The sequence below is a fragment of the Corvus hawaiiensis genome, chromosome 6 (genome assembly GCF_020740725.1).
Source record: "Corvus hawaiiensis isolate bCorHaw1 chromosome 6, bCorHaw1.pri.cur, whole genome shotgun sequence".
Taxonomy (NCBI): domain Eukaryota; kingdom Metazoa; phylum Chordata; class Aves; order Passeriformes; family Corvidae; genus Corvus; species Corvus hawaiiensis.
The window spans coordinates 56,108,057-56,132,500 of NC_063218.1; the positions used below are offsets into that span (position 1 = coordinate 56,108,057).

The 24,444-nt window shown below is 39.8% G+C and overlaps 1 protein-coding gene across 14 annotated transcripts in view; it reads right to left on the reverse strand.

Annotated features, from left to right (window-relative positions):
- PPFIBP2 (PPFIA binding protein 2) overlaps positions 1–24,444 on the reverse strand; it is a 99,547-nt gene that overhangs the window by 40,294 nt on the left and 34,809 nt on the right. For 11 of the 14 annotated variants that reach the window (XM_048308082.1, XM_048308073.1, XM_048308078.1 and 8 more), the window contains 2 exons: positions 22,760–22,974; positions 2,083–2,172 (listed from right to left, as the gene is read on the reverse strand). In XM_048308082.1, the coding sequence (XP_048164039.1) occupies positions 2,083–2,172; positions 22,760–22,974 (305 nt within the window). Of the gene's footprint in view, positions 1–2,082; positions 2,173–10,252; positions 10,343–10,564; positions 11,333–22,759; positions 22,975–24,444 lie in introns of those variants that run through there. The other 3 variants (XM_048308085.1, XM_048308086.1, XM_048308084.1) reach the window with 3 other exon arrangements.

Sequence of the window (24,444 nt, forward strand, 5' to 3'; positions counted from 1 at the left end):
CTACTCTGGCAGTTCTGTCTTGCTTTAGGAGTGACACACCTGCAAGGCTCAGCCTGTAGGTAGTATATTTGCTGTAGAAGTGAGGTATATGGAACACTTAGCTAAAAATCAAGTGTTAGAAAGGTTTAAAAGTCTCAGGCAAGACTGGAGTGCTGCAAGCCTCCTATTTCCTCCAGATCACAGCTATGGGCCAGTCACTGGAACAATTCAGCATGAGCCATGGAACAGAGGTGCTCTGTTCCCATTCCCTTCTCATCCTTCCTGCCAAAGCAGCCAGGTTTGTACCAGCAGAGTCCCTCAGGCCATGTAACCTCAGCATGGGGCTTGCCTGTGCTCCTCATATTCAACTGCCTGGACAGGACTGGTGTAAACCAGGTCCTAAACCCAGCTCCACCTTGGCACCTTTGTTGTTGTTGATGTTCATCTTGCAGATGGAGGTTTTTGTCTATCTTATTTGCCTGGGGTTTTTGCAGTTCTACAGCAATGCTGTGCAGTGGGAAAGGAAAATGCACAAATATTGACTAAGACTTTGGGTTTGATGGGGGGTGGAAGTGAGGCAAATAAAATGCAGGAGACATTTTCTGGTTCTGATTTTACTCTATTCCTTCTAAGAAAAGCTCTAGGCAGCTCACCAAAACATGTCATAAAACCCCTTTTTTGTGCATTTGACTGGCTGCATTCTTGCGTACCTGTTCATGTGGATGAAGGAACAGTTACTAAAAATCTGCAGGACAAAGACAGGAGAAGCACATCCTGAGCAGCAGCCTGGGACAGTCTGCTGGACTTAGCACAGGTCCTGTTAGATCCACAGAAGCTGAAGCACAGACACAGATCACAGGAGTGCACAGATATGTGAGGAACAAGAGAGACCCTCACACCCAAAGCCACAGGTGCACCAGTTCCACCCTCAGCTCTGGAGGGAACAGCTGCATTTGGCTCCTAATTGTCTCTCCACTCATGAGTTGCTCATGTGTGCAAGACGTGGATGTACAGTGTGAAAAGTTGTTTGGTATTACTAACAGAACCAAGACTTTAGCATTAAGAGCCACTTGATTAATAAAAGACATTCTAACAAATATCGGTTGTAAAGAGCACACTTAAATTCCAACCAGAATTTTGTTTTTCTGTCAGGTGGGGGTTTTTTTCTAAATTTGGTAATAGCAATTTAGTTTATGAACAGTAATGAAAAAAAAAAAAAATCCAACCAAGCCAAAGCTTGTGTCTCAAAACATTTATTGTTTATTTAACAACAGCAGTGAGGCTGCTGCTCAGTAATTGAACACAAGTATGAGCAGAACATACAGGATAAGGCATGTTTACAGAAACTCGTGACTGAAAGCAGGGAGAACACCTACCCAACACACTTCAGTTTTGTTTGCTATAAATATATGTGCTTATAAAATGCATTTGAAGGGAAAGGATATGCAAAGACCATTTAAATAATCTCCAGCTTCACCTCTTAAAAAGCATGGAATGTACAGTTTAGTACTAGCAAAAATACACAGAAAAAAATACATTTTTTTAAGTTGTGCAACATGTGTCTTCTGCAGGAGGAAAACTTACACAGGACACAGGATCTGTTTGAAAAAGGCTTGGTAAACTGAGAAACAGGAAACCTGGAAGAGCTTAGGCATGCATTTTACTGTCAGATTTTCTCTATCCCTGTTTTCCTCCCTTTTTTGATGATGGAAACAGTTTTGGTATGGCATATAAACAGGAAAAATACCAGTTCTATCTACCTGCCAGTCTTCTGGGTCATTACAAATGGTGGCACACAGAACCTAGAAAACTGGCACCACCCAGCAAACCTAGAGAACCACCATCACTGCAGTGTCCTAGGACAGAATTATTTTTAATCCCTTTGTCATCCCCCCTTTGACTGCTGTTACACCCTCTCCTCTACCAGGTTACCCCACCATGAAATCATTCAGAGGGATTATACAGATTATAAATTCCTGGTTAAATATCAGTTACATATGGAGACCTGCTAGCATTTGTTTAACAGAAAGTACTCTGCCACTTCAGCTTTTATGCACTGAGCATCAACTATACAGACAATTTTCTTCTCTCTTTTAAACATACCTGCAGGATGAGCGACTCTTTATCACCTTCTAGTCGTGCCAACCTTTCTTGATAAGTTTCATTATTAGATGAAAGATGGTTCACCTGCGACTGGGAGGAAAAAAAAGTGCCGTGAGAATTTTTACACTTAAAGTTTCAAGCAATAATTAATAAAAATTATATATATTAAACCATTTTTACAGTACAAAAAACATGAAAAGAAGTGTGTACAGACCAGAACTTTTCATTTCATATGCATTAAGCCTTTGGAATGTACCTTTTTTTAGCTGTATTTTGAATACTCTCTCATTTCCAGCAATCAACAATGGTATAGCAATAGACTGGTATTTTCTAGAAAATGATAATTTCAATGAAAAACACCATCTTACCAAACCAAAACCCATTTAATTTGAAATATCTAGTCTCCACAGTCTTTTGCCAAAGTCAATGAATCTTGTGTTTACCTTCAAGTGGTAAAAATTGCTATAGGTATAGTATCCCTAGAAATTACTGAAAGAAAATCAGAAGTTTTTTGTTAGCAATAAAAATTTATTTAAATGATCAAATTCTTATCAGGAACTGCTCTAGCCACTCAATCACTTATGGATTCCTAAATGGCTCTAGGGAGCAAAACCTTCTAAAACATGGCCTGTCCTTAACTATTATGTCCCATTTCCTATGAATTTTAATACTTTATATAGACACAACACAATTTTTAAAAATCTGCAGATTTATTCAAGTTTAGAAGAGTCTCCTAGGTTCATCCTGCCCACTGCAACATTGTGGGAATGGAGCTGTTTGCTCAGAGCATCAGAAGAAACCTAAGCCCCCAGAGGCTGATTTCCCAACTCCACTGCAGGCACTGCATTTCTGCCAGGGAACACAACACTCAGCCTGGCTTTTCAGCTAACACAGGAATCCAAGGAGTTCCCTTCAACTGCAGCTGACTACTCATTTATACACACTTGCACAATGGCACCAATATAGTTATAATCCTCCTCCACAACTGCCCTGTCATTTTCAGCTAAACATTCGTGAATAGATTTTTTTTTTTTAATTAAACATATTTATGGCTTCCTGATCTATGCTGAGACCTACAGGCTCAAACATAAAACAGAAGGTGAAAATAAACATGGTGCTAATTAACTCAAATCAAGAAATCAAATTTTTACCCAAAAGACACTTTTCAAGCCATAAAGTGCTGAGCTAGATGTAAGTGTGGCACCTTTGTAAGCTGAGAGAAACCAAGCGCCCTTGTCTCTGATTATTTTGAAAGAAATTGAGAGAATCACAACAGCACCAACAAACAGGGCTGAAAGATGTCTGAAGAGATCATCTGGTTCACTATTCCATCCTCGGGCCAATGATTATTTGCAATATTCTTGTTTTGTCCTCGTCTGAAGACCTCCAGAAATGGAATTCACAGCTTCTCCATCTACTTCTTACCTGCCCATCATTAGAGCATTTTTCTTAATGCCTAATCTGAATCATCTCTTCAACTTCATGGTTCTTATCATACCACCATAAATTAAAAAATAGGTCCCTCTGCTCACTTCAGAGATTTTTTACATATTTAAAGATTATCCCTACATCTCTAATTAGCAGGTCCCTCTTCATGTTGTGAAAGAAAATACGACTTTTTCTGTCTTTTCCTCACATGTTAACTTTTGAAGATTTGTTTTGTTACTTTCTTTTGGTTCCTCTTCACCAACTATTTCCCAACTTCTTTTAAAATTAAGAGCCTAAGAGGAGACACAGGACTCCAGTTCAAACTGGCTTGAGTGGTAAAACCTTTTCACAGACTCTCGGGCCATATTTCTTTCCATATTAACAATATAGCAAAATTCATGTATTTTCAGCCTAGGACCCATAACTTCCAGATCCTTTTAAAATGCTTTTATTTAGCTGCCATCCTGTTCTTCATTCTGCTTTTACTCTTTATTTCAGCTTAAATGTGTAACTTTGAGCAAGTCTGCATGGACTGGGATTCTACTATTTATACTCTTTTCCTGTGCATCTGGCTCTTAGGTTTTAATCATGCCCTTTAGCACAGCTGCAAGGCCCTTAACTAGAATCACCTATGAATTCAATAACCTTGGTCTTCTGTCCCTGTTTAAGTGACCAACAGGAACATTAAAAACAGAATGTGCAGAATCTCAGTCCACACCTCACTCACCAGCATTCATCATCAAAAGAAGAACGTGTTAACTCTACTCAGAATAAACTTTTGTCACAAGTTTTTGACCAGTTCATAATAAGTACAACTAAGGTTCAAGACCTCACAGAAATGGCTCTAAATATGCAAGTGTGAGGTCAGCCAGAAAGGCCTCAGATAAGCACAGGAAGGTACAGTAGACAGAAAAATGACCTGCTAAATAAGTGTCTGATTGACGTACAGCAGTTGTTTAAGACTTGGTAATTCTTTGTGGCATGTATAAAGACAAGATAAAACAATGTAACTTGAACCGAGGCCATCTGCGGATGGTTGGAGTGCATTCTGCAGTTGTGAGAGTCAGGACTGAGAGGAAACTGAGCAAGATGTCATATGTATCAGCAGAAACTGAGTACAGGACATAGAGCACTAAAGACATGAGACCATGGATGGTTCCAGTTGGTGTAAGAGCTTGCAAACAATAAATAAATACTGCTCATGTGCTTACACAGGTCTAAAATGCTGAATCGACAAGATTTCCTATAAAGCTGTTATTTCAGAAGATACAGCATTAAAGAGCAAAAGTTGTTACCTGGGCTCAACAAGTTAGAAGCCAAGCATGTTAACTATGTTTGTTATAATGAAAGAAGGAGAGGGATTGCATAAAACACGTAAAAAAGTTTGTGATAACACATGATAACAAAGTAGAAGGAAAGATATGCTAGAAGGCAAGGCAGCTAAAAATATGTTGATGGCAGTACCACTCCAGATAAAAAATCAAATGCATGCCATAAATACTTTGCCTACAGGAATCACAGAATCCTTAAGGCTGGAAAAGAGTTTTAAAATCGAGTCCAACCAGCACCACCACCATTTTCGCCATTAAACCATGTCCTCAAGTACCATATCTACACATTTTTTGAACTCTTCCAAGGATGGTGCCTCCACCATTTCCCCAGGCAGTCTGTTCCCATGTTTTACAACCCTTTCTGTGAAGAAATTTTCCCTAATATCCCATCTAAACCTCTCATGGTGCAAGTTGGGGCCATTTCTCTTGTCCTTTCACTAGGTGCCTGGGAGAAGAGGCCGATCCCCACGTGGCTGCACACCCTCCTTTCAGGCAGTTCTAGAGAGTGATGAGGTCACTCCTGAGCCTGTTTTTCTCCAGGCTAAACACCCCTGGTCCCTCAGCTGCTGCTCATGGGACTTGTGCTCCAGACCCTTTCCCAGCTCCACTGCCCTTCTCTGGACACGCTCCAGCCCCTCAATGTCCTTCCTGAACTGAGGGGCCCAGAACTGGACACAGCACTCGAGGTGTGGCCTCACCAGTGCTGAGTACGGGGGACAATCACTGCCCTGCTCCTGCTGGCCACACTATTCCTGATCCACACCAGGTGCCATTGGCCTTCTTGCCCACCTGGGCACACCTGGCTCATGTTCAGCCACTCTCAATCAGCACCCCCAGGTCCTTTTCCACTGGGCCCTTTCCAGCCACTCCTCCCCCAGCCTGTAGCGCTGCATGGGGTTGTTGTGACCCAAGGGCAGGATCCAGCACTTGGCCTTGCTAATCTCACACCATTGGGCTTGGCCCATCCACCCAGCCTGTCCAGATCCCTCTGCAGGGCCTTCCTGGCCTTCACCAGATCAACACTCCCACCCAGCTTAGGGTTATCTTTGCACTTGCTCAGTGTGCACTCAATCCCCTCATCCAGATCATCAATAAAGACACTGAACAGGACTGGGTCCAGCACTGAGCCCTGGGGACACCACTGGTGACAGTCCCCAGCTGGATGTAACTCCATCCACCACCACTCTCTGGGCCAGGACATCCAGCCAGGTTTTACCCACTGAAAAGTGCACCTGTCCAAGCCATGGGAAGCCAGGAGCTGCAAAGCAATTTCTTGGAGCACTGGTATTACAGTCTCTTTAGTGATTTTGGATATAGTTTACTGCCCATCAGATTGCAAAAGATATTAACATAAAAAGTTTCCTGGAACAATTCCAAATCAGCTGTTTCTCCCAGTTCTACAGAAGGAAAAGAAAAAGAAAGCTTTCCATAATATTTTTTTCATCAAAAAGCATTCCACCACCTGCTTGAGATTCATCATTTTTATTTTCCAAATCTTTGGAATATGCTCATTAATTTAATATGAACACAATATTGGTAGAGGCTGGAAAGTTCCAAGTGTCTAAGTATCACTTGCATGATCCTGTCATTACCGAGTACTTTTCCAAGAAAAGGGCTTAAATTTTCCTTCTTACGTGACACAAAAAAAAAAATCAGACTTTGGAGAACAATTCAATAGCTTTGATTTAAAATGGGGATGATCAGCAAAAGTATAAAAGGACGTTGCAAGAAATGTTGGTCAGTTGATGTTCTCCTTGTGTGTGCCTTTTCAGCACCAAGAGTCTCCAACACAGCTAACTTTAATCCAAACCCCACCAACTTCTGAAGTTGGTCAGCAAGCTGTTACTCAGAAATTTGTCAGAAACAACATGGATCTCATCCTGGGCTGTGGAGCGGGGAGGAGCTGGGAAAAGAAACCTGGCAGTCAGTTAAAGTGGTGATTTGTAAGCTTTTTCAACAAGTCATCCGCCTCTTTGAGGAGACAGATTATGTCATAACCCTCCTCTCTTCTTCAGTCACATGAATCACCTTCAGCTCCACTGATAATTGAATAGGATGCCTGTGGCAACAATAATGTGTGTATTAATGGGGAAGATTAGGGACATGCTTGATGTATTGCCTTTTGTTGTAGTTTAGAAGCTGAAAATGAGGAGTATGGCCAGCAGAGTTCAGCCACTCAGCTTCACCACAAACCACCTCACAGACCACATTTCAACATAAGAAAATGTGGACTGTAGATTCTTCCCAGCCTATTTGCAGTTGATAATATTTAGAAGTGTATGGTCTTTCCACTTCTGTAGTGCTCTTCTTGGTCAGTAGAATTATGTTCTGAGTCACAAGGAGTTGTATTATGAAGTGATGAGTGAGCAGCTTACACAGTAAACATTTTTATTTGCATCTGCCTATGGACGCAATACAAATTTAATCTCTTGGCATGTTAGTGCTACCTCAGATACACACCCATCTCAACATATGTGCATTCCCTCAGTTACCTGAGAGGAGGAGGAGAAGGCCGGAACATGATTTCTGGATCTACAATTCTTGCCTTTCATCTGAAGGCAATTAGTAAATCAAGAGCAGGATTTTTTATTTGCCATTGTTACTGGTTGGTTAAATGAAAGTGGCAGCCACCTGGAAAAAGCTGACAGTGCATAGTCTGACACTAGCAAAGACAGAGCTACATAAATTTTGGTAGACCTTAAAACAAATGAATTTTTAACAAATATTTTTATTTAATCTGGATAATTTTTCTGAAAACTAATAATTATTTTCTTCCTCCAGACAGTTAAATGTCTTAAAAGAAAATATCCTTATAGAAGTCATAAGATTCACCTTCAGCAGCGTGAATTTAATGGCTACATCATGGGTTTGATCACCCCACCTCTTGCTAGGACAGGTTAAGAATCTCCCCCAGAAAAAAAGGAAGGCATAAAACCAATGTACATCAATTTCAGGCCAGCCATTAGCTGTGAATATTAGCATTTATATTAATCATTTTTGACTATAACTACATGTCTACATACCAAAATAACTACATGTCTACATACCAAAATGTGGGTTGTGCCAGTTTTATTTGTCTTCCATTTAAGGGTGGGTGGGAAGATAAGAATAAAGCAACAGGATGACACAAAATTTGACATGAATCCTCTAACCCAAATCCCTTGGGAGAACAAAAGAATGTTTGCTAAAAACAAGACTCTTTCAGGTCATGGGGATATCTCAGGGCCCTTAGTTTGCAACAGAAACTTTTAACACTGATGGATCCCCGCTCAGGCCCTGTGAAAGAACCCAGTATTAATCACCTGCAAAACACTTCCCCCAAACTGCCCACACTACTTTATGAGGATTGTGCTGCTGGCCAAGCTGTGAAGTTAAAAGCACACAGTGTATACACTAGGAATTTTCCCTATCCTTCCTTGGCTCTGTCCACATGCTCTCAGGTTTTGCTGCCCACTTTGTCCATCTCTCTGGCCACTCTTGGCCCAGCATTCCCACAGGTCATGTTAACACCAATAAAGTCCAATGGAAAGAACTGAAGTGTGGTGACACATTATTTCAGTTTGATTTAAATATTACTTTTTCCCCTGCTGCTGTTGGAAGATGCTACTGTGCACATTATGTTACAAGACTTCTGCTTAAAACCAGACCCTCCATTCTAAGCGTCTGAAAATAGAAGTTGTATCTGTTGTTTTGCCTGCCTGGATCTCAGGATTTTCGTTTTTGTTTGCTGCCCTAACCCAGTCCAAGCCACAGATACCACACAAATCTAGCCTAGCCAACCCCTGCAACATCAAAACCCATCTGGGTCTCTGAAGAGATTTCTGCTAATGATGAAATTTGAGCCAGCTCTGGCATACTTCACCAAGGCTTTATGGAAGTCTCTTGCAGTTATTCACTGTTAAATGCCATGTGTTACTCTGAAAGCAACTCATAATTTTATTATCAGCCAAAGAGCAACAATTTATGATTGCAGGGACTGAAATCTTTATATGCTGTAACAGTCAGTGCCAGACGTGAGACACTGGGATTCTTGGACAGGAAAACTGAACAAGCAACTGAAGACTGTTTCAACTTTTTTGTTTTCTAAATCACTTGTCAAAGGAATTTGGGAGCAGACTGCTTAAGTTCTCCTGGGAACAATGCAAGATCATTTTCAGTCCTCCTCCCTTCCCCCACATGTGCTCACCCCTTTAAAGAGCTTGCAAGGAAAAGCAGCAGCATTGATATTCTCCTTCATGTACCTGACATAAAGGGAATTACATGCAACTACAGCAGGAGCACCATTAACTCCTGTAAAATCTTGTGCTACACTTGAACACGGTATCCCTTCTGAGCACAGTCCACCAGCTGAGAGCAGCACACCTTATTAACCTCTTTGTTAGCAAACCTGTCTTTACAGAAATGAAATTTGCACCAGGAAGCAGGAGTGGCAGACATGCTGTATCCATAACCTCATTTAAATACCAAATTAATATGTGAGCTCAAAATACACTTTTTAAAGAGGTAATTAGCTTTAACTGCACAGAGCACAGGTTAAAATAATAGTATAATGTTACCAGCAGCTACTTCCTGTTGCCTCTTAACTATCCTCTCACCTCCCATTTAATCCCCTCCACAGACACACTCCAGAAATGTGAAAGTTTCTATAATCCAGTGTAAATATTTGGTAAATTAACTTCACTATTCTCAAGCTCTTATTAAAGACTGACACATCATTAATATTTTACACTTATTCAAGGAACTACCCGAAATAAAAATTTCTAATCACATTTCACATTAGTATTGACAGATACTTTATGTTTATACAGCTAGTAAAAACCCAAGAGTGCATGTGCATATATATTCATGTATGTATGCATATAAACAAGCAAGAATTTGCAGGAAAAGCAGACACAAGCTACAATAGATTTTAAAATAATAAGGAGAGGATGTGCTTCTTTCGTGACACACACAGTTAAATCCATATTCTAATTTAAAAACCAGCCTACTCTGAGGGATCTATTCACATCCCATTCATGGATTTTTCTAACACTGAAAAAGAAATTCTTAGAACATAAAAAAATCTAAACGCTGACAAAAACAGTGATTTTTTTTCAAGGTGATGAGAGAACTGCACAAACCTATTTTTTTTTTAAAAGGAAGACAAAAACAATCTCATGCAGTTAATTTATGTTTGGGCAGTTCATGACAGAATTAATAACCCTGCTTTTTAAAAAACTTATCTGTTTAGCAGAGTATCACGCACAGAGGAAAATCACCACCATTTTTACCCGAGACAAAGCCATCCCGAAAGGTCTCATACAGTTACCCCGATGAAGAATCACTTAAGTGAAGAGCTAGTGCAGAAAACTTTTCCCTTTAAAGCACAACATGGTGAACACCACCCTCTCCTTCCTTTAGCTATACATTACCATGCAGGATTTGTTTTGTTGCACTGCAGTCCCCAGAAAGCATAGGCACTTGCCAGAATCTATTGCCATTTGCTCAAAGTTTGATCCTAGAGTTTCATTTTTAAAGACAAAGACAGCTGATTTTCTCCCCCCTCCCTAAGCCTCCTCCTCCTACACCAAGACACGTCTTTAATTCACTTCTCATGAAGAAACTCACACCATTTAAAGTCTGAGGCACTGAATGAGTTTCCTTTCGCAAAGCTGAGAATTCTGACTAATATTTTGCTAAATGTGCATTTAGAAAGAGAAAACAAAGCCCAGCAAATCACTTACCCTCTTTAGCCACGTGAAGTGCTTGTAAATATCAATCTCACCATCCATGCTTTGGGCCCATCTCAGCAGTCACATTCCCAGGGTTAAAAGAAACTTTTGGAAGCAAGTGCTCTGCTTTGTTTTACAGGATATAGCTGTGATTTCTTCCCCTTTCAACCCTCAACTTCTAAAATCTTCAATGCCTGGTCATATTTTAAGCTGAATCCCCTGCCCCTGTCCCACAGTCTTATCCCAAAGGCTTCTCACAGATGTATATATAACACACAACTGTATAAACTTCAGGCTCCCCCCAAACATCTGGTTTTTTTAAACAGCAGATCGGTTAGCAGGAAGAACAATGCAACCCCAAAACCATTAAAAATATAACTTGCTAAAAGATCTTTAAAAAAGGATCTTTCAAGAACAGCATAAATCTGCAGGATCTGTTCCCCTTTAATGCTGAATAACAAGCTAAAAATTATTAAGCTGTCACTGAGAAACTATTCTCAAGTAATGCTTTCTCTGGCTTTCTGTTTCAAGAGTGGCTGGAACTCATTACCAAAGACCCCCTATTTCCTGTCTCTGTTCTACTCCCTGTTTATCGTAACACTACTCAGCCTTCTTAATTTATTTCAGGCTCAGACTAAACCTAAAAATAAGTTCTGCTCTTTGAATTACTTGCCTGTCCTCTCAAAAGACATTATAAAAAGGGAGGAATTCAAGGACGATCCTGTGAATAAGATAATGATCCCATAAATACTGCTATTGCCAAAGAGGCGATATTCCATCCTAACAGAAGATGATGATACCCTTCCAAGATATTTGTCTGCTCCTGCTGAAGCTGAAATCTCACAGCATGGCAACTTTTCAAACTTGCAACACCAAGACAAACGCATGTGCAACGCAATGCTCTGGCAAGAAGGAAAGTTTAAAGTGTTGCCTGTTATTGCGGTGTCCTCTAGTGCCTCCACACAGTACTTATCCATGGCTTTTAAATTTTCCCAATAAACTCCAGCTTCCAGTGTTGTTTCTCCCCCTACTTCAAAGTGGCTTTGGCCTTAAACCAGGCAGCTGATTGTCACACACACAAGGACAACTGCTTGGGCAATGCCTCTTCAGACCCAAACGCAGCTGTCCCCATGGAATCTTTGTGATGATCTCAGAACATTTACTTATCTCCTCACTGCCTTCAGGTCCTACAGGCAAACTGACCCCTGGGTTTAAGGAGTAGTAAACCGGCAGTTTGGAAGAGCTAGTGACAAGGCTGCCCATGGTACTAATGATATACACAGAGGACTCAAAGTCTGAAGCTGCACAAAGTCCTGAAAAGCCTTTCTTACAGGAACCGGCCTCACTTAGGCATCAACCCACATTTCAGACTGGTGAAGTCACAGATATGTGACAAAATTTCTTCAAGGGGATGTGGGTTTCTAATGTTTCAACCATTCTTGGCCTTTTTGACCTGACAGAGCTCTTCTCAGAACCTCGCATAAGACAGAGTAAGAGGGAAGGATATAAACCCAGACTTTCAGTTCCTGTCATGTATTTATTATCTGTTCTTACTTAAAGTCACATGATGAGAAAAACATGACAATTTTTAGCAAGTCAGTGCTACAGGTCTTCTAAAGGCGTTGGGTTACCTAAAATCACCAGTAAACGTGACGAGAAAAGAACTATCTGTTTCGAAAAACAATGCTGCAAGACAGATCTGAAGGGGACTTGGGCTTCCTTGGGCATAGAATCTACTTATTTTATGCTGCCTGAAAGAGGATGAGAGCAGTTATTTGTTGAAGAGCTCACACTATCTTGGAAAAATCTTAATACAGCATCAATGGTCCATTTAATAATTAAAAAACCCAAACAAACAAACAAACAAAAAACCCCAAAAAACTTAATAGAGTACACTTCCCTGGGCATTACAGCCCCTGTCATGGCTGACAAGCTGGAGGCTGAATAGAAGTTTTCTTGACATTAAACTTGAATGTCCAACAGTTTAAAGCAATTTTTTACCCAAAAATCTTGTTATCTAATTAAGGAGATTAGCAAATACATCAAGCTTGATCTCACAGCATTGCATATCCCATAGTATCACCACTATGGTGCCTTAAGTTCCACATTTCATCCATTTCAAAACAGAGGCTCTAAGACTCCTATTTCAGTCTTACTCATGGAAAAAGGAAATACCTCTCTTAAAGCATTCCACCATACTTTATCAGCTAATGATTGTGGTTTTAATTTTAAAACCTATAGAAAAACTGTGTCACTAAACTTCCCAGTGCCCCAGTGCAGCACCTGCATTTAGAGTAGTATCCATTTCTCCTTTTAAAAGTATTAAAAGTGACAACATACCTTACTTCTGCCTTGTCATTTGTGCTGGATTTCATGCAAAGGTCTCTTGATTCCTGTTAGTCATTCTTCCTGATTAAAAGGTAAATGTCTGAATTTTCTGCATCTTATCAGCCAGAATGTTGACAGCATACATTCCAGACAGTCACATGCTCACTGGGAGCCTGTCACCTGCATACTGAACTTTACATCCTGCTTGAGCTTTGGCCTGGAACCTTCAGAAGCCAACTGAATGCAAATCAAGTGCCCCAGATTTGCTTAGAATGCTTTTGCATTTCATGGGGAAAGCAGGTTAGCTTCTCTGGGCAGTGTGAAAATAAGGAAAATATGCTGCAATCTCAGGATTACCACTGTATGTTTTTCTTATTTTCAGTTAATCCATGTCTGTGTGTAGCTCTTCACTGAGTACCAGTTTCTGGTTCAGTGGAAAACTGAAAAACAAAGAAGCAAAAGCCCCCCACTGCCACTGCAGAACCAACACCCTCAAGTGTTACCCCACAGAGACTGATCCAGCTGCTTCTCTCTTGCCCCATCAAATTGTTTATTTTCTCCAGTGCTGTCCCCAAAAATAAAGGACACACATGTTATGGCAACACAAATGCAATGTAGGGCACTAAGATATTTCAAGTTAGCAACGTTTATATACTCCATAAGCTGTATGATAACCCATCAGGATTTCTCTGCCAATTCCACACTCCCATAGAGCACTGCTGACTACTGCCAGCCTTGATTGCACTAAAATCTCCATTTGCAGAACACCAAAGGTGGCAGTCCAAGAACTCGTGCTGATACACAACCCACAAAAACCACTCAGCTAAGTGAGCCATTACTTTTAGTCAGCAGGTCAAATACTTCAAACAAGCCTTGAAATCTCTTTTAAACAGTAAACAAACATGCTGCAAGGGCTTTGAAACTGAAAGCAACAATACTTTAAATGATCAGCTACAGTTCTCATGTCCCTCCACTCCAGACTATGAAGAGGCAAGGAAACATCCAGAAATCCCCTTGCAACTGTGGAGGGAAAGGCACTGTCTGGTGTTTTCCCTTTTCTATCAACACGGATTTGAGCAAGCACAGAGTTTGTTTGCTTTTCCACCTCTTCCTCGCACCCAGCTGAGGCTCTATGAACACTATAAAATTGTATTTCCTAGCACTGTTTTAGCAATTTTACTTTTTCTTTGTGATAAAATACAGGTGTTGGTGCAGCACAAGTGCAAACGGTCAATTGTGTTCTTCTATTCCCTCTGAATCTCTTGGGAAATCAAAAGGCAAAGGAGCAGGGATCAGAGCACTTCTCCAGGGCCTGGAGCATGGCACCCGTCTGCCTTTTTATCAATAACTTATAGATTGTTCTGGCTTCCAATCCCATCAGACTCTGAAAACACGAGAAGAACTTACACTTGCTCTTTTAGGCCACGGAATGAAGTGACCAGGTTTGCATCCTCCCAGCCTCATCAGGGGAGCCCAGTGAGGATGGACATGCCACAAAAATTTACTCATTCCCAAGAATTAGTATCAATTTTTCCTACATCTATTCCTCTGTGTTTTTTTCCCCAATCCTAGTGTCTGGGCTGCTTTGGAAACAAAGGGATTAGGACCAGATTTTACAAGGGAAATATTTTTCAGCATGCCAATTCACACATGTCATTCTCGTGGTGAAGCAAAGTGTGAGAGCTTCAGACTGAAAAAAGAGAGAGAAAATATGAGAATACTTGTGTATAAAGAAACTCAGGCCATTTGTGCAGAAGACAATGGAAGAAGAAATCCCTTTTACATGGCCAAAATGGCTTCAGGAATCTAGATGAAGTATTTCCAGCAAGAAAATTTGTCGTAGAGTCTTAATCGTGACTAACTGATAATGCCTACGTGACAAAGAAGCAACTCTTGGAACAAAATGAAAAAAATACACTGCATTCTGTAGATCAGCACATTTGCTTTGCCTGTGATAATTTAAAAAAAAATAAACAATATCCTGGGAAACAGACAAAAAATAACATTTTACAGATGCACAAACAAATAATCCTTTCCCAGCATAAGACGCACTCAGTCCTAACGGCTTAATTATTTGATTAAAATCTGTATTTTGGAATTAAATGGACTTAGATGGCCATTAGTTCCATGTGGCGGTTAACCCTTACCCTTAATCCAAATTGGTAATTCTTCCAGCAGGTGCTGACATCTCTGGAGCCATTCCCATACCACATATCCCCAGCACTGCCATATCCTTTCTGGTCACTGCTCAAGCAATAAGCAGCTCCCTTCCCTTGGCTGGCATAAAGAATGTATTGCTGGTTCTTAGATGGAGCTACTGTCTGTTAATTCATCCACAGACATTTGCACATTCTTGGCAGTTTCAAGCATTCCTCTCCATATGCTGAAATACTTTGTCCAGCCCAAGTTCTACAAGAACTGTGACTTTTTTTTTTTTTTTTTGCATGAAACTTATTGAGAAGAGAACGTAAGAAACCCGAGTGCCCTGTTTTCACATAAAATCTAAAAAATATTTTCTACTTAACAGAGCAGCAATATCACTGTGAACACTTCCCCCAGTTATATGCAGGAGTACACTGATATGTAAAGAAAATAATTAAAGATATTTATTTACATCCTACCACACAACATATTACAAGAAGTCAATAAATTTAGTTTCCAGTCTGAAAGGTTTCAAAGCACAGCTGAAACTGCCAAACCTGCGTTAAATCAGTGTATGAGACATCTGAAACAGGATATTTACCAAAGATTTGCACACACACCATTACAAGGTTACAGTTTGCCTCTCTTCACTATGATGCACATCGGATTTTTCTCTTCTAAATTTCATAATGGAAAAAATAGTAAAAAAAACCCAAACCAAAATAAGCTGCAGATACACCTTTACAAGTCCTTATTTCTGATAAGGATTATGCAAGAATTTTTTTTTTCCTTAAGCATTTCATTATTAAGGAAACTTAAGCCCATTGTTTTCTTTTTATGAAAAAGAGTAGGATGCCAACATGTTGTACAATATCTCTAAAATAAGTATATTTTTTTCCATTTTTGAGCAGCCACAAAAGCTGAAAAAATATTTACTTGCATGTTATTAGCATACTAATCCAAAAGAGAACGAAATAACTTTGTTGTGGATACAACATTGTTATGTTTGTCATAACTAATAAGATTTAGCAAATGTCGATAGGTCCACCTATCCATCCAAATTCTGTGAAATGTGAATAGGAGTTACATACAGAAATACTTCTAAATTATGCCCTTCCTCTATTATTCAAATAATGCCTCCAAATCAGTACAGGGCCTTTAAAAACTAAATTTGGCTCCAGTTTCTTTACATAACCTCTACACCTTTTCTGTCAGCACCATTGTTTAAGGAAACAGTTCCCTCTTACCAATCTCTCTGTTAATTACTTTATGGAAAACATTTTCCAAAGTTTCCTGTAGCTCCACTTGGAAAATACATTTCTGCATTAATGTTTGTTAAATGAATACAGTGTATACCATTGAAATCGGTGAAAAGTAATGCAGCTGGAGATTCTAGTGACAGATCAGAAGGTGAGATGGAAAAGGGACTCCATGCACAGCATCAGACACAAAAGGAAAGATGAACTAATGGCGTATTCAGCCACTCAGTGTAAAGGAAGGCACCGAAGCCAACAGCTGAACAAGACTTGTACAAATGGAACTGAATAAATTGCATTAATGCCTTTGGAGGATAACATGCAATTTCTGTATAAAATCATGGCTCCGACAGAGTATTCCACTGACACCATCAAGGTGTGGATAGGCCACGTAGCTGAGGATTGCACCTGAGGGCAAACTTCCTATATGTCAGTAGAGTACCTCAAATCTTGAAAAGCTTACATAGAAGTACAGGCCCTGCTGTTATAGCAGGAATATCACCTATCTTCCATGAGTATTCTAAGCCTGTAACACAGCCCTGTTTAAGCACTTCTGGCCATTGTAGTTTAAGGTGGCTCTGTTAAACATTATTGATCATTACAAGGGTGAAAGAAAATGCCATTTTTAGAAAGAGATCTAAATCAGCCCTACCCACTGTTGTAAACTTCTATTAGTTCTTCATGTAGAGGAGACTTCACTACCTCTCCTGAGAGCTGCCACAGTGAGCAGTCACAATCAGAGATGGTAGGGTTGATTCCCAGACAAAGCAACCACGAAACAGTGGAAAAATTAGGCCTGGTTTAGAAAAGTTCCATGCAAGCTCTGTACAAAGCAGCAGTTCCACTATCTCCAAGGCATTCTAGTATTCATAAAGGGCTGAACACATGAAGGGCACTTCTCTGCTGGTTCTGGTGTTCTGTGAATTGCTCTGAAACACTTGGGGAACTCTGAGAGGCCCAGATTTTCCAGTTCAGGGCTTCCTTGCATCATCAATTCATTGAAAAGGAGCTGGAGCACTGTGGAGGACCAGGGCATTCAACTTTCAACGCTGAGTCCCTCTCAGAAAACATAACCCATCTAATGTTTCAATCTGGCAGAAATAAACACGAATGCTTACGGAGTGACGGCTTTTCTGCGCTGTCCCAGGCAGGCTCTACTGCTCCCTTTTCAATCTAACGTGTTAAAATCACTTGGCAGTGGGGAGATCCAGCTATAAATAGCTCCATCAGGACTCCCAGCAGCTGAGCTCCACAGTCAGATCTACCAGCAGATAAATACACTGGCTTTAACTGGCATTGCTCAGAATACATTCCCTTCCCACTCAGCTGTTGCTGAAAAATGCTATTGATACTTTTATAAAAGCGTGTTTTCAAGTACATGGAAGTGCCCCAAACTCAGTCATTTTCTGCCTCTCATCTGGACGGATAACCCTGTGAAATTAATCTTAGACAAAAGTGAAATAGACCAGTGATTATGTTTCAGCACAGCACTTTAACACATGCTTAAAATAAAACTTTGAAGTGACTTCAAAACTCCACAAGCTCCATCCGGTCAGAAGTCTGAACTGGGCTTTACTGTTTTAATTCAAGACTTTGTGAAGATACTGGGGAAAAATATTCCTTGATTTTAACCCACAGTGGAAATAATTTCTTTTGAACATTAATAATGAGCAAATAGCAAGCAAGACTGTAAGGAATTTATCCTGTTTTGGCTAAAAAGTCTCTGGTTTTACCACTAAAGCATAGATCTTGAAAAGAAACAAAGCACAGCACATATCATAAGGCAAATCACATTCTATTAAAAATTGCCTCTATCACATGTTCCTCTACTATTTCTTCTGCTCTTCTCTCCATTTCCTCAAATTGGGAATATTTAGGAATATTTTCAAAGTCAAACTTCCAAAAAACCTTCTACTAATGAGTTTTCACGAATCGGCATTTTAAGGCTCAGTATATAAAGCTACATGATGGAGTGGTTTGCTTTAAATATAGGTGTTCCATTAGGAGGAAGATCATGTTTTGCAGTCCTGAAAATGAGGTTTTCACTCATGCTTAAGAACAACTGTAAGAACACCAGTGTTCCTCTTTACCCAGAAAAGGATTCCACAAAGGTGGATAGAATAAAACCCAGAATGAACAGTGTGGACGTTCATTTAGAGTTATGAAGCTGCAGTAAAATGCATTCTCTTGTTGCTCACAGAGCCCAACACAGTCAATTGTCACTGCAGCAGTTAATTTTTAATGCTGAAATTACTATCTGCTTTGTGATAGGTCACGTGCTCACTGGCAATACTGAAATATTTAACAAGAAACGTTGATACTATCTACCAATTTGTTTTGTATGAACTTGCCCTGATAATCCCTAGGTCTTTGTGTTCTGTTTTTAAGGCCAAAGAATTTATGATCATAAAGCCATGTAAAACACTTCAGACATTCTCTTCAAGGCAAAAGTTTTGACTACAATCCTTAAGTAGTTAAAAGTCTATAATTAATCATGTTTTCTTCCGTTTTAGGTTTGTCAAAAGATTTGTGCAACTACAGCAACAGTAAAATTCTCATTCTTTGAGACACAGAATCTTTCTAAATTCAGTGCTCACGTTGTCAAACCTATTTCATCTGTCTCAAAGAAGGGACAGCACAGTTACTGCATCCTGCTGTAAACTCAGGAGCATGAATTGTTCACACATCCCAGACGACAGAAACAAACAAAAAAGCCTTTTCCAAAAGAACACCCTTAGTTCAACAGACCCTGTGCCTCGATCTTAGAGGAAACACCAAATCACCAATGGCTCCATAAGAAAAAGGAATAAAGCAGCTTTTCTCAAAAGAGTTAATAAGGAAGGTAGTATCAGGTATGAAACATGATGCCTAAAGCTTTCCTATTCTAGACATATCTAAATTTTCCCACATCTTTGGCATTCACACCTAGAGCAGACAGGACAAAGAATATAAATAAATAAATTAATTAATTAATAAATTAATTAAATTGTTCAGACCACCAAACATCACTTGGTGACACTTTATGCCTGATGAAGTCCACAGTTTGGTGCTACAGACCTGAAGGAAGCTGAGACCATCTGCAGTGTCTATAATCACCACAGAAACTTCCTGACTGATCAGAAATAAACCCGTGTGCCTCAAAGCTGACCAAGGGCTAAACTCCACAGACTTTATTTATTCATTTGAACACTAGGTGTAGTTCAGCACATTAAGAGGCAATTCCCAAAGCTGTAAAGCTGCTTGAGCTATAAGGCCAAGGAGCAATTTTGTGCAGAAAGTATTTTCCTCACGCAGGTCCACCTGAGCTCTGGTTTGCAGATGTGACAACATCCAACACAAACAGCATGCAGAAGGATCAGCCACTTTCTGTCCCTCTAAGCTGCAATCCCAAATCCTGCTGTGTGGCAAACAAAGAGCAGGGACACCCACACTGGGCCTCAGAGAGCTTTCAGGGCTGCATTAGGTTATGAAGATTGCTAAGGCAGAAGGAGCACAAGAGACAATAACTGGGACTTTTATCCCATAACTTGCTTAAACCAAAATGCTGGCAGTCAAATGCTGCTGTTTGATACTATCCAGCAGGAATGAGCCTCGAGTCTTCCTTCTGACCTCCCTTTCTGTAAGCAAAGCAATATGGGGCAGTGGCAAAACAGCTATTCAAATTATTTCCATTAGGCACATTGTTTGTATTCTTGATTAACAATGGCAGCTGAAATGATTTTTAAATACCATTTTCAATATTTAAGTGAAGAAGAATCATAAAATAAGACACTTTTCTTGAAAGAAACGTGCTTATCTGCTTTTAAAATGAACATGAGATGGCTTTTTATATCTCTAGTTTCTAATGTGTGCTTAATCAGGATAAGCTGGGAATATTTTTGATGCCCATTCGAGTAAAATGTTAGAAAGAAATTAATTGCTGTAGTCTCTGAAGCTATTCAGTTACATGCTAGAGCAGCTCTCCAGCTTCAAAAGAAGGTGCATGGACCCCAAAAATAAACAGATCTGGAATTAATCACCCACAAAAGAAAATCCCTCTCCATTTATAGCTATTATTTAAACTATAATAGCTCTAAAAGATAAAAACTTAGAGGCATCAGTTCACCATTCACTACAAAGTTTGTTACAATTCAGTTACTGCTACTGATATTAAGCATTGTTTAATGTAATGTTTCAGCTGAACACAGCCATTAAATGTCCTCCAAATCTCTGTACTCAGACAGTAGCCTACACTTTAGATAGAATGCTTAGAAGAGACACTTTGGAGCACATTCCACTGGAGAATGTGCCAGAGCTGGCATTTTTTGTGTAATGATGTTTTACCTGAGGGATACCAGCTGCAGCAATCAGAGACCCACACTTCAGGGGTGCCTGTGTGAACCCATGGGTCAACAGGGGAACCCACAGCCACAGGAGGGGCTGTTCATGCTTGTAACCAACACCAGCTGGGAGGGAGGAAATGTGTGTGTCTTAACTGTGAATGTGTGTGGGATTTTAACTTTCTGGAATTAGTTTTAGAACTGCATTTAGAAATTTCTAAGTGTTCCTTAATGTTTCTTAAGCCTCTAATTATTCTGGTTTATCTGTTGCATTGCTGATGTTGATCTTAAGAGTCCCCTGATTTCTAGTTAATTATGATTTTAATGAACCAGCAAATGGCCTTGGTATTGGTGTATTTAAACCATGGGAATTGAGTGGGGTTTTCTAAATGATACTCCAGGCATTTCACAGAGTAATGACCACCAAACTGCACTTGAGGCTTCCAGTGAGCACGGATTCACTGAGATGCAGAGTTCTCATTCTCTAGAACTCACTACCTCAACTATCCTGACATATGACACATATTAAGTGTCATGTTTCATGGCTCTGGGCTGGAATGAAGGAAATTTCAGTATGGGACACAGCTGTGAAATACATATTCCATTTCCTTCAAATGACCTGAATTTTATCAGATTTCTTCCACAGAAATTATATGCATGCTTGCAAATTATTTGCATCTTAAAAAAATATAAGACAGGTCTTCAAATACGTAAGATTGCTACTCATTTTCAAGTAACAGTCACAGCAACTATGCAGTATCCTCCCTCTATACAGAGCAGTACAAAATATTTTCGAATCAGCCATCTCTATATACTGGACTAGAGATACTCTATACCACATCTTCCCTGTTTCCTTGGTTCTGAATCCAGACTGGCCAACTGCTTTGTCAAATGAATACTACTCTTGACACAGGTTCAATTTTACTGTGAACAACTCCAAAAATTCATGTCTTTTATGCAGTAAACCCATCTTTTAGTTACCATAAAGATTAGAAAAATCACTAAAATTTCTGCTGAGGCAGGCATTCTGTAAGAGCTGGCCTAAGGATACCTAAATCCAAAACCTAATAGTGTAAATCCAAATTAAACATTGCCTACACCTCTAGCTTTCAAAACTGGTACCAAATTCTTGTTCCTTTCCCTCATGTGGGCCCAAACAGGATTTTCCAGCCCCAGACCTGCACTCTGTGAAGAATGCCAACGAGCCAGCAGCTGACAAGTTCAAACAAAAGCAGCCACCTTTCCAACAACATGAGGTTACAGTCAGCACACGGCAGCTACAGCAGATAATAAACACCAAACCAGAGGCTACAGGCATGCTTACATAAAAGCCCCATGCACTGACAAAGCCACAAGAAAAACCATTAGTCAAGGAAACTTTCTGAAGCTGGGGAAGGTTTTACTCATGAGGAGCCACCATTCCTACGCAGTGGCAGGTTTGCTGAAGGGGAGTGCTGTGTCAGGACCTGCTGCTTCTCTTCCTTTACATCCAGTGGGTCTCTTCTTTTGAGGCCTGCCTGAAGCTCTGCTCCTCACCTGGTAAGCCTCAGTCTTTTCCACTATGATCAGATGTTTGTTCCCTGTCTGTCTCAGTAGGAATATCTCTCCTGCAAAATCAAAGGCTTTCCTGCATTTACTCCCACTGCCTGCTGTACAGGATACTTTGGAGACTTGTAATACTGATAGCAAAGGAAATCTAGCAAGGAAGAGGAAAGGAGCATCATCCAGTCTGGATCTGTCCCTTCAACAGACAATGCCACTGCATTTTAAACCAACAGTGTAAAAACTCAAAGTTTTGTAAACAGTTATAAATTTGTTATCTCCAGCAAAGAGCGAACCAAAGCAAACCAAACCAAAAAAAAAAAAAAAAAAAAAAACCCACAGAAAAGGCAATTTTTTTTATACTTCATTTTTACTATCTCTTCTCTCCCCAAGGACAAAATAAGGTCTTTTATCAACTTCTTACACTCCTATATCTGCATTGCTTCACACATAAATCAGCACATAAAGCAGCGATATCCTCAGCTTTCTATTATTACTCACCATCCCCTGCAGTTTTCTAAGTATGCAGATTTCAGTTATTATAAAAATAATTCAAGTATGAAAATACTTGACCCAAACCTGTTTGCAGACAAAATGGAAAAGCTGAAATAACAACTCACCAGGTTCTCCTCGAACCACTCCCTCAGACACACTGCTGTGGCCCCTGGGATTTGATTTCGCAACGCTTCTTTCTCCTGAGGATCCTCCAGCATCTCCAGGGCCATCCTCAGATCTTCCAGGAGGTGCAAAATTTGAAATGTGCCCAGGTACACGGATGGAGCAGGTGACACAATATCATACCCACCATTAGCATACTCTGCAGCTGACTTTGTGCCTAAAACAAACAAAATGAGGAGAGACAATAATGTTATATAATTATTTTGTAGGTGATAAATTAATAGGTACTACATACTACAACATTTGGACTTCAGACTGACAAAATTCAGTTTAAGATGAAAACCTTCATTTCAGGCTTAGAAATACTTGAATCAGTCTCTAGATAAATCAGGAAGACCGGAAAATTAAATGCAAGAGGTATGTACAAGCATATCAAAAAAGAATTTTGACCTAGAACACATTTGCAATGGCCGTTAAATTAGAAATCCCAAAACCTTACCCCAAATCACCTGTAATTTTCCACAGTTACCATGAGATGTCACTAACTTCTCAGCTACATCGTTGGAAGTCCCCACACAGCACGCTGCTAAGCAATGTAAGAATGACTGATGCTGCCCTTTGACAAGAAACTTGGATCAAAATAGATCATGTTACCAGATCTAGAAAAATATAAATGACCGTGAGCAGGTTTAGAACTCTCCCACACAGAACAACTACACAAAATTTAGCAGTATAAATGGCAAATGAAACTTCTCTAGCTCTAGAAATTACAAAAAGCTCTCTAAATTGCACTGCCTCTCTCTTTCCAGCCCTCCAGCATTTATATTATTTTCTCAACAACAACAAGAACAGTAGAAACCATATCTCACTTATGGAAGGATTATAAATAATACAAATTCTAGTATCTCCAAAACTTTTTGTCTTAGTAGCCTGTATGTTCCAAGGAGACGCACATTAAAATATGGTATCTTTTCTCAGTTCTGAATTTCAGACCTTGATTTCATTTAATATGCCTTTGTTTCTGTAAGAACCAGTCAGGTGGAAAACTTCTTATTTGCTCTACTTTTTAAAGTTTTTATTTGCAATTCATTACCTCATGTACCTAATAGATTGTATGCATGTCTTCATTCATGTTCTCTCTGGCATAAACAATCACAATTTCCCCTCCTATTTGACTTAACGGGAGATTTTTTTAGGTTTTTGATCATTCCCATTGTACTGGACCCACATAGCATATGGTATTCATTAGAAGACTATGCAATTGATGTCCACAAGGGGATTACAATAATCTCCACACTATTCTTCTTTTTACTCCTGTGTTTAACAGAGTTTACATGTTAGCTATGAAAGGAACAAAAATCTTCACGGGGTCTTTGAAAATTATCTGCTAAGTTTATTTTTCCCCCGAGCAGACGCATCTAATGTGATGTACAAACGTATAAGGAATTCAGATTTTCTTCTTCAATGCACACTACCTCACATTAATCAGTGTTAGTTTGCCTGCTGTGGTCATTTATTTACCATGATTCAGGCACTACAAACTACGTTTGAAGCCAGTGTTTCATTTTACGTGTAGCTGGATACACAGCTCATGAATACACCAACACTCTGGGTCCTAGGACACAGAAATGCCTTCTGCACCTAGATTAGCTTTTAAACAAACTGCTAATTGATCATTTAATGCTAA